Below are 10,678 nucleotides of genomic sequence, written 5' to 3'. Positions count from 1 at the left end.
AATAGCCGTTCTCCGTAGTTAATGGCCTGCACACCGAACCGAACCTAAACCAATTGTCTTTATATAAACCCCATGGAGAGAACAAACTTGAAAACACAGCAGTGAGAAAAGCACCTCTCTTGATAAATCCTTTTGTATCTTGCTGTCATGATTCCTCTGTTTATTCTTCTTCTTCTTCAAATCTCTGCTTCATCGGCAGCCTCTGTTTCAGTCCATGACACCTTTCTTCAATGCCTGTCAAAGCAAAGCAACCAGCCAGCCCAAGTATCTAAGCTAGTCTATGCTCAAGGCAACCCTTCCTACTCATCTGTGCTGCGCGCCTACATCAGAAATGCCCGCTTCAACACCTCCTCCACGCCGAAACCCGTCATCATTGTAACCCCAACGGATGAAACCCACGTCCAAGCCGCCGTGATTTGCGCCAAGAACATCGGAATGCAGCTCAAAATCCGAAGCGGTGGCCACGACTACGAAGGCGTGTCGTACATTTCCGACGTGCCGTTTATCATGCTCGACATGTCCAATCTGCGGTCCATCGATGTCAACATTCAAGAACAATCTGCTTGGGTTTCAGCCGGCGCCACGCTCGGAGAACTTTATTATGGAATCTGGGAGAAAAGCAAAGTACTTGGCTTCCCCGGCGGCGTTTGCCCCACCGTCGGTGTCGGCGGGCACCTCGGCGGCGGCGGGTACGGTAACATGTTGCGTAAACATGGGTTAACGGTGGATCATGTTCTGGACGCGAAGATAGTCAATGCTAACGGTAAAATTCTCGACAAGAATTCAATGGGGGAAGATCTTTTCTGGGCCATTAGAGGAGGAGGAGCAGCCAGCTTCGGAGTCGTAATTGCGTACAAAATTGCGTTGGTTCCGGTGCCGGAAACGGTAACGGTTTTCCGGGTGGAAAAGTACTTGGAAGAGAACGCGACCGACATTGTTTACAAGTGGCAGCATGTGGCTCCCACCATAGACGAAAACCTTTTCATGAGGATGCTCGTTCAACCTTCGAGCTCGAAAACGAAGAAGGGTGAGAAAACCATCAGAATCACAATCATCGCGCAGTTTCTCGGAAACGCCGACCAACTAATTACCTTGCTGAACAAGGAATTTCCTGAATTGGGTGTGAAGAAAGGAGATGTCTTGGAAAAAGATTGGATTGGCTCTGTTCTTTGGTGGGGAATCAAGGACAACAACACAACACCCAATTCGCTGCTCGACCGACATCCCGACACGGCAGATTTCACGAGGAGGAAGTCAGATTATGTGCAGCAACCAATTTCCAAAGATGGGTTGGAATTTATATGGAAGAGGATGATTGAGCTTGGGAAAACAGGCTTGGTTTTCAATCCATATGGTGGGAAAATGAGCCAAATCCCTGCTTCTGCGACGCCATTTCCACACCGAGCCGGAAATTTGTTCAAGGTTCAGTACTCCGTGAATTGGGAAGAACCAGGATATGAGTTAGACAAGAACTACACAACCCAGATAAGGAAGCTTCACGATTACTTGACTCCATTTGTGTCCAAGAATCCAAGAAGTGCATTTCTGAACTACAGAGACCTGGATATTGGCATCAATCACCAAGGGAAGAACAGCTATGCAGAAGGACAGGTTTATGGGGCAAAGTACTTCAATGCCAACTTTGATAGGTTGGTGAAGGTTAAGACTGCTGTTGATCCAGACAATTTCTTCAGGAATCAGCAGAGCATCCCAACTCTTCCTAAGAAGGCATAGGGAAGGGGAGTTTAATCGTCATGCAGAGAATATTGTTGTGTGATTGGTGTTTTTAGCACAATTCAGCTGAAATTGTATTCGGTTGTTTTGTGGCAATATTTGTTAGTTTAGTGAAATTATGAAATGTTTCTTTGTAATAATCTTTATCATATTTGAATTATTTGTTTCTTCACTCTTTTCCTAATTATGAGCCATGATTGAAAAAAACCAAACAAAAAAAAACCAAAAAAAAAAAAAAAAAAAAAGGGTAAAAAACAACTGATTTTCTTTATGATTTTTTCTTAATATTTTGGAAATTGGTAAACTAATGTTCTACATAGTTACTTTTAAAATTACCGTTGTAACGTGCAATCCAAACCACGAATAAATCAACACGTGAAAATAAAACATAATCAAATGGAAGTATAAACCACTTATTTGCCTTGGAATTGGATGATTAGAGGATTTAGGATGATGGGTTTGTTTGAGTTTGCTTTCTTGTTTTGCTTATCCTGCTAACTAGACTTTCCCTTAAGTAGTTAAGGCTTCTGGTGGTTATAAATTTTTTTCACCAAATTGGTGAGAAGTTCCTTTTGAGTTTTGACACTTTTCACCAAATTAACTCATCAAAAATATAGCTTTGTGGGCCTACTAAATATGCTGTACTCTTAAAATACTTCTTTTATGAAGGAAGTTGCTCAGAAACTGTAGGAAAAATTTAGCTAGTGCTGACAGGATTTGACAAGAGAAACCATTAACCTTGATTCGACTTAGATTCGAGACAACTGTATGGTTTAAGGCTCTTTAAGCTATTGGCTGATGTATACGAGTTTTAAAGCTTAGTACACAGTGGTGGAAATAGGCCTGGCCCGTTTGGTGACCCTTTTTTTTCTTTTTTTTTTTCACGTTAACAAATAAATTTTTTTATTATTACAAAGAAAAAAAAATTAAAATTTCTTTCCTTATTTATTTCCAATTTTGCTTCAATGAGTTGGGGGGAGGGGGGCAGGAATTGAGGATGTGTCATTTAGGAAAGACCAAAAGGGTTTAATTAAGGTGACCGCCCCAATAAATTCACTTACTTGGGGACTTCTTACTTCAGCTGCTCCAATAATATTCGCTAGTCGAGTCCTATCCAGATGACTCCATGTTTCGCTCTGTTAGAGCATATGTGGGGTTTGTCATGTATTGCTCAAGTGTCGAGAGGATTTGGCTATTGGCCTCCTCTTCTGTTAGTCTCGCACTTGCTTTTGCTCTCTATTAATATTTAATCTTTCTTTTTTTATCGGATGATTGAGTAGATACGAGTGCTCTCTATTTATAGAGAGAAAATGAACAATGAGTTTCATTCCTAAGCAATGGTTTAAATTTATGCAAATTATGGATGCCTAGTTTTGCTTTGTTTTCATTGAAGTATTGAATATGGTGCAATAATGCATTTTGTGTGAAATGTTTCAGAATTAGGATAGTGTGTGGTCTTGATTGTTTTTGGATTAGTGCAATGATGGTCATTTGGTGGAGTGTTCCATGACTTAGCACTTTGGTCTGGAAGGGTTGCACATGGTGTGTTCGTGTGTTTAGTTGGTTTTGTTGTTTGTATAAAGTTTTAAACCTTGTTTAGGGTTTTGTCATTGAATGGCTAAATGGGCAAATTGTTAGGTTTTAGTTTAGCCTTATTCAATGATATTTCTTATATTTCTATTTTGTTTAAAAATTTGGGGAATAGCACTTAGGCTTTCAAGTGTTGTTGAAGAACTTTCTGTTTTCCCTTCACGAACCCCGTTAGAACGGGACATGTAGCAGAATTGTGTGAAGAGCCTATTGTTTCCTTGCTAGGAGGTCCGTCAGGACAAGACATGTAGCAAGGAGTTACTGTTTCCTTGTCAGTAGTGCTGTCGGGACGAGATATGTAAAGGGGAGAGTTACTGTCTTCTCATCAAGAATTGCGTCAAGATGGGACATGTAACGGGAAGTTACTGTTTTCTCGTCAGGAGTTGCATTAGGACCGGGATGTACCAGGATTAAAGCTGAAGCTACTGTTTCCTTGTCAGGTCGGGACATAAAATGGGACCAATGTTGGGCTCCCTGTCATCAGGACGGGGCATGTGACAAATAGGTGACATTTGTTCTTCTCATCATAACAAAACTGCTTTCTCGTTAGGGTGTGGAATTCTCAGATCTATGATTTTGTTCACCCCGTCTTAATGAGAAATGTATCCCGTTAGGACAGGAAGAGTAAAAAGCTTTTCCTATAAAAGGATTTTCCTGTTACTGTTCACTGTAGACTTTTTGGAAAATATTTTATCTATGAAAGTCTCAATAGTTCTCTACGAGCGTTGTGTCTCGTCGAGAGTTATTTATTCAAGAAAGGACGTGATAAAGTTTTGGGCTGTCCTTTGTTCTTGTTTGGCGTGTTGCCTGTTCATTTACCTACAAGAATATTGTTGCATTGGTTACTTGAAGAAAGAAGTTTACCCAAGGGTAGATGAGGAAATGCACTTCGTGAAGTTGGTTAGGATGGAGACAAGCTGGAAAGTTTGTTGTTCTTACTAAGTTTAGAAGTCCTCAAGGTTGTGAGTATTGTCTAATCTGTAACTCTGAATCTTCATACAGTGATTTCCCGGATTTGCTGCCCTAGAGTAGTTTTTATATTTAATGAGTTCAAATGGTTTTACACTTCGTAAACAAACTTTTTGTTGTGTTTGTGGTGTTCTTTTAATTTTTGTTATATGGCTTAGTTCCATGCTTTGTTTATTTGGCTATTAGAAGTAGAACTCGATCCTATTAATCTTTCAATAACATAGTAATGTTATTGCTCTACAATATTTTTCTTCTTCGTTTTCTCCTTACCCTCTCTTTTTCTCATTTTTTTTTTACTTATTCCTTTTGTTTTTTCTTTTTAGAAATTTCACTTTAAACCTCTAAACTACCACGCATTTTGCGAAGACCCCACTAAATTTTAAAAGCTCTCAATTTAACCTCATAAACTTTCAATTTGATTCAATTTACCCCCTCCGTCAAATTCAACTATTAACCCCTAACGGAAATTACTAAAAAGACCAAATTACCCATCACATATGATTTTTTAATTTGAAAATTAAGGGTAAATTTGGAATTTTATAAAAAAAAATTAGGAGAATAAAAGTCATTTTATCACTTTTAATAATTTTATACTCGAAAAAGTGGATACATTGCATTAAATTGAAAGTTCAAAAGTGAAATTGAGATTTTTTGAAATTTATGGGGGTATTTTCAAAATGCATGATAGTTTTCAGGGAGTCTTAAGTGAAGTTTCAATTTTCTTTCTTTTTTTCTTTAAATTAATTTAATCTCTTCGTACTCTACAATATTTGATGTAATTCACTATAAAAAAAAGCCTAATTAATAACGTTTGAAATATGGATGTCTTTGAAAAACGTTACTAATTTGAGCTTTACTGATCAAACGTCCCAATTCACGCATGAATAAGGACATGTGAATAGTATTACTGTTTACACATCCATATTCATGCATAAATAGAGATGTTTTAACAGTAACATTATTCACGCGTTAATGGTTTGTAGTTTCCCACCACTGAATTATTTGTCTAGAATTGATTGTCCACTGAGTTGATGATATGATGCATTGCAGCCCACCATTCCACCAATATGTGATTCAAGTGCTTCAGTTAAATTTTTTAACAGCCGTTAAGGACACTCAAAACGCATTATTTTACCTGATTAAAATATTAATTTTTTTTATTAATTTAATTTAAAAAATTAAATCTAAAAAATAACAAAGAAAATAAAAAAAATTGAAGGATCACCCCCCAACCCCTATGGGGTGGCCCGCAAACCCCCAATGGGATGGCCGCCAGCCACCCCATGGGTGGAGGAGTGGCCTGGGGCCACCCCATGGGTGGAGGGGGGCCACGAACCACTTCACACCACCCATTGGGTGGCTCGAGCCACCCCATGGGCGGTTTGGGATGTCCCGCAGGCCACCCCAAAGGGGTTGGGTGTTGGCTAGGGGTGGCAGCACCACCCCTGGCCACCCTTCAATTTTTTTAATTTTTTTTTAAAATTTTTAGATTTAATTTTTAAAATTAAATTTATAAAAGATTAATATTTTAATCAGGTAAAATGGTGTGTTTTGAGTGGCCCTAATGGCTGTTAAAAATTTTGACGGCAAGGATTTTATTGTTATTTCAATTGACCCAATGAGTAAATTTTCAATAAAAAAAAAAAAAAAAAAAACTGAAGGAGTTATAAATTTTGGAGGGTTGATTCAGGGACTTATTATATATATATATATTTTATTAATTGTTTTTACCATCTCCAATGAATAAGCTTCACATCATTTTGATACCCATTTTTTCATAAATGATTTAGTACTCATAGCATTTCTCTTTAGTTTTTCAAGAATGAATGCCTCCTTTATGTGGACAATTTTGAATTCCATGTAGTTGTTAAATTTATCACTAAGATATATGACAGCAAAAACTTGAGTTATTTTTAGAAGGGCAGCGGTGTAGGGCTACAAGTAGGGGTGGGCACGGGTCGGTTCGGCACGAATTTCTGCAGTTTTCCTACCTGAACCTGCACCCTGCGGGTTGGAAAATTTCAACCCGGGTGTCTGGCACAAGGAACAAAATCCGCAGGGGTTGGGGTAGATCGGGTCGGGTTGGGCGGGTTGTGCGGGTTTCTTTCTTCTCCTCCATTTTCATTTCTTCTGCAGATTTATCATCTATTTTCCTTCTAAACAAACAACCCAACAATCAGAAGTTGCTAAACCCCGAGATTAACCCAGCATCTTCAGATTAAGATAATGAAAGAAGAGATCTCTTGGATCCCCATTCATGAAAGAGGTCTAGAGAAGAAAAAAACCTTGATCGGCAGAGGTTGAGCAACGGCGCAGATGAGAGAAGAGTCGTACGAGGGAGAGGAAGAGAGATGAGAGAGAGGAAGAGAGGCGAGACAGCAAAGAGAGAGGCGAGACTGAGAGAAGAGAGGAGAAGGAAAAAAAAAAAAAAAGAGGCAAGGGGGAGGCGGTTGGAGAAAGGTAGGGTTTTTAATTTTATTTGATTAACGCGGGTCGGGTCGGGTCAGGTATCCGGGAAAAATCTGTTATAACCCGTAACCCGCCCCGCCCGGATTTGGGAAAAAACCACCCGTACCCGCGAAAAATAACTTAAAATCCGGCTTTTTCAGGGCGGGGCGGATCGGTTTTGCGGGTCGGGCGGGTTTTCGCCCACCCCTAGCTACAAGTATCTAAGTTAGTGAATTTGGAGCTTCGAGGATTACATCAATTATTTGCCCGAATTGTTAGTAAATTGGACAAAAAATGTGAGAAAATTCACATAAAATTCATTCGTTCAAACTAATTTTGAGACTATGTGACTATTTATACAGATAGGTGACTTGTATATGAAATCTCTCACATTATCTACCTAAATTGCTAACGGTAGAGAATTGGAGGGGATCTTGTACCAATTTCCGACCCTTAAATCTATGACCATAAATAGGAGATGGTTTGGAGCGGATTTCATAATATCCAATAAAATGTTAGGATCGGACTTCCCGAAAGACCAACATATAACCTCTGGGGTTCCTTTCCTTGTCCCCTAAACCATTCAAATAGTCAGAACTTGGGGGTGTTTGGTACCCTAGAAACTCTCTCCGAAAAAAAGAGAAAAAGGAAACGAAAAGGGTAAGAAAAATAGCCGTTCTCCGTAGTTAATGGCCTGCACAGCGAACCGAACCTAAACCAATTGTCTCTATATAAACCCCATGGAGAGAACAAACTTGAAAACACAGCAGTGAGGAAGGCATCTCTCTTGATAAATCCTTTTGTATCTTGCTGTCATGATTCCTCTGTTTATTCTTCTTCTTCTTCAAATCTCTGCTTCATCGGCAGCCTCTGTTTCAGTCCATGACACCTTTCTTCAATGCCTGTCAAAGCTAAGCAACCAGCCAGCCCAAGTATCTAAGCTGGTCTATGCTCAAGGCAACCCTTCCTACTCATCTGTGCTGCGCGCCTACATCAGAAATGCCCGCTTCAACACCTCCTCCACGCCGAAACCCGTCATCATTGTAACCCCAACGGATGAAACCCACGTCCAAGCCGCCGTGATTTGCGCCAAGAACATCGGAATGCAGCTCAAAATCCGAAGCGGTGGCCACGACTACGAAGGCGTGTCGTACATCTCCGACGTGCCGTTTATCATGCTCGACATGTCCAATCTGCGGTCCATCGATGTCAACATTCAAGAACAATCTGCTTGGGTTTCAGCCGGCGCCACGCTCGGAGAACTTTATTATGGAATCTGGGAGAAAAGCAAAGTACTTGGCTTCCCCGGCGGCGTTTGCCCCACCGTCGGTGTCGGCGGGCACCTCGGCGGCGGCGGGTACGGTAACATGCTGCGTAAACATGGGTTAACGGTGGATCATGTTCTGGACGCGAAGATAGTCAATGCTAACGGTAAAATTCTCGACAAGAATTCAATGGGGGAAGATCTTTTCTGGGCCATTAGAGGAGGAGGAGCAGCCAGCTTCGGAGTCGTAATTGCGTACAAAATTGCGTTGGTTCCGGTGCCGGAAAAGGTAACGGTTTTCCGGGTGGAAAAGTACTTGGAAGAGAACGCGACCGACATTGTTTACAAGTGGCAGCATGTGGCTCCCACCATAGACGAAAACCTTTTCATGAGGATGCTCGTTCAACCTTCGAGCTCGAAAACGAAGAAGGGTGAGAAAACCATCAGAATCACAATCATCGCGCAGTTTCTCGGAAACGCCGACCAACTAATTACCTTGCTGAACAAGGAATTTCCTGAATTGGGTGTGAAGAAAGGAGATGTCTTGGAAAAGGATTGGATTGGCTCTGTTCTTTGGTGGGGAATCAAGGACAACAACACAACACCCAATTGGCTGCTCGACCGACATCCCGACACGGCAGATTTCACCAGGAGGAAGTCAGATTATGTGCAGCAACCAATTTCCAAAGATGGGTTGGAATTTATATGGAAGAGGATGATTGAGCTTGGGAAAACAGGTTTGGTTTTCAATCCATATGGTGGGAAAATGAGCCAAATCCCTGCTTCTGCGACGCCATTTCCACACCGAGCCGGAAATTTGTTCAAGATTCAGTACTCCGTGAATTGGAAAGAACCAGGATATGAGTTAGACAAGAACTACACAACCCAGATAAGGAAGCTTCACGATTACTTGACTCCATTTGTGTCCAAGAATCCAAGAAGTGCATTTCTGAACTACAGAGACCTGGATATTGGCATCAATCACCAAGGGAAGAACAGCTATGCAGAAGGACAGGTTTATGGGGCAAAGTACTTCAATGCCAACTTTGATAGGTTGGTGAAGGTTAAGACTGCTGTTGATCCAGACAATTTCTTCAGGAATCAGCAGAGCATCCCAACTCTTCCTAAGAAGGCATAGGGAAAGGGAGTTTAATCGTCATGCAGAGAATACAGTTGTGTGATTGGTGTTTTTAGCACAATTCAGCTGAAATTGTATTCGGTTGTTTTGTGGCAATATTTGTTAGTTTAGTGAAATTATGAAATGTTTCTTTGTAATAATCTTTATCATATTTGAATTATTTGTTTCTTCTCTCTTTTCCTAATTATGAGCCATGATTGAAAAAAAAATATATCTAAAAAAACAACTGATTTTCTTTATGATTTTTTCTTAATATTTTGGAAATTGGTAAACTAATGTTCTACATAGTGACTTTTAAAATTACCATTGTAACGTGCAATCCAAACCACGAATTAATCAACACGTGAAAAGAAAACATAATCAAATGGAAGTATTAACCACTTATTTGCCTTGGAATTGGTTGATTAAATGATTTAGGATGATGGGTTGGTTTGAGTTTGCTTTCTTGTTTTGCTTATCCAGATAAGTAGAGTTTCCCTTAGAGCATTCCCAATGGAGGAGCTATATGTTTATGTAAAATCGCTTCTCAAAAGTTTTGGGAAAAAGAGAATATGTGAGAAGAAAAATTGGAAAAATTTTGGGAAAAAGAGAACATGCAGAGAAAAAGTAGGAAAAGATTTGGGAAAAAGAGAAAATAGGTGAGAGAAACAATGAAAAATAAAATAGCTCCATTGAAAAGTGCTGCTACATTTAGCTTTTTTTTTAGCTCTTCCAATCAAATATCTATTTTACATTTTCTTTTGGCTAATCCAATGTCGGTGGTTTTTTAAACATTTGAAGAGTTATTTTCGATAAAAGTAACATTTAGCTCTTCCATTGGGAATGCTCGTATGTAGTTAAGGCTTCTGGTGGTTCAAATTTTTTTCGACAAATTGGTGAGAAGTTCCTTTTGAGTTTTGACACTTTTCACCAAATCAACTCATAAAAAATATAGCTTTGTAGGCCTACTAAATATGCTCTATTCTTAAAATACCTCTTTTATGAATGAAATTGCTCAGAAACTGAAGGAAAAATTTAGCTAGTGCTGACAGGATTTGACAAGAGAAACCATTAACCTTGATTTGACGTAGATTGGAGACAACTGTTTGGTTTAGGCTAGGCTGTAAATAAATCAGTCCATTCGAAAACCTACTCGATATTTAGTCGGTTTAACTCGACTCGAACTCGAGCTTGATACTATACAAATTAACCTGCTCGTTACTATAGAAACTCGCTTGATTAATAAATGATACATAACCGATTTGCTCGAGAAAACTAGATAGTAGCTCACGAACTCAGCTGGTTTAAAGCTTGACCGGCTTGTTTGCCCGACTCGTTATCTCGTTCATATATATATATATTTGCTACTAGCTTCTTCTTCTTCTTTTTTTTCAAGTATAATTATATATTATACTTGCTCTATGGTTAATTAGTGATACATAGTATACTGTATTTATAACTTGCTCACATTATACATATACTATAGTTTCTATTATCTAGTTATATACAATAATATATATTATTAATTTGCTACTCATAAATTATAGTTATATGCT

At 39.4% G+C, this 10,678-nt stretch overlaps 2 protein-coding genes across 2 annotated transcripts; both read left to right on the top strand.

Moving 5' to 3' along the window:
- The first annotated feature begins 110 nt into the window (after positions 1-110).
- On the top strand, positions 111-1,850 carry LOC132171875 (berberine bridge enzyme-like 21). Its single transcript, XM_059583285.1, has one exon. It carries the CDS (start codon positions 148-150, stop codon positions 1,732-1,734), a length of 1,587 nt encoding a protein of 528 aa, XP_059439268.1. The 5' UTR covers positions 111-147; the 3' UTR covers positions 1,735-1,850.
- A 5,657-nt stretch (positions 1,851-7,507) lies between these two features.
- On the top strand, positions 7,508-9,259 carry LOC132171748 (berberine bridge enzyme-like 21). Its single transcript, XM_059583141.1, has one exon. It carries the CDS (start codon positions 7,557-7,559, stop codon positions 9,141-9,143), a length of 1,587 nt encoding a protein of 528 aa, XP_059439124.1. The 5' UTR covers positions 7,508-7,556; the 3' UTR covers positions 9,144-9,259.
- The last annotated feature ends 1,419 nt before the right edge of the window (positions 9,260-10,678 follow it).

Source organism: Corylus avellana, chromosome ca2, assembly GCF_901000735.1.
Source record: "Corylus avellana chromosome ca2, CavTom2PMs-1.0".
Lineage (NCBI taxonomy): Eukaryota > Viridiplantae > Streptophyta > Magnoliopsida > Fagales > Betulaceae > Corylus > Corylus avellana.
This window is presented reverse-complemented; position numbering and strand designations above follow the sequence as displayed.

Coding starts and splice junctions, on each gene's coding strand:
- LOC132171875 (XM_059583285.1), top strand. CDS start 148: ATGATTCCTCTGTTTATTCTTCTTCTTCTTCAAATCTCTGCTTCATCG.
- LOC132171748 (XM_059583141.1), top strand. CDS start 7,557: ATGATTCCTCTGTTTATTCTTCTTCTTCTTCAAATCTCTGCTTCATCG.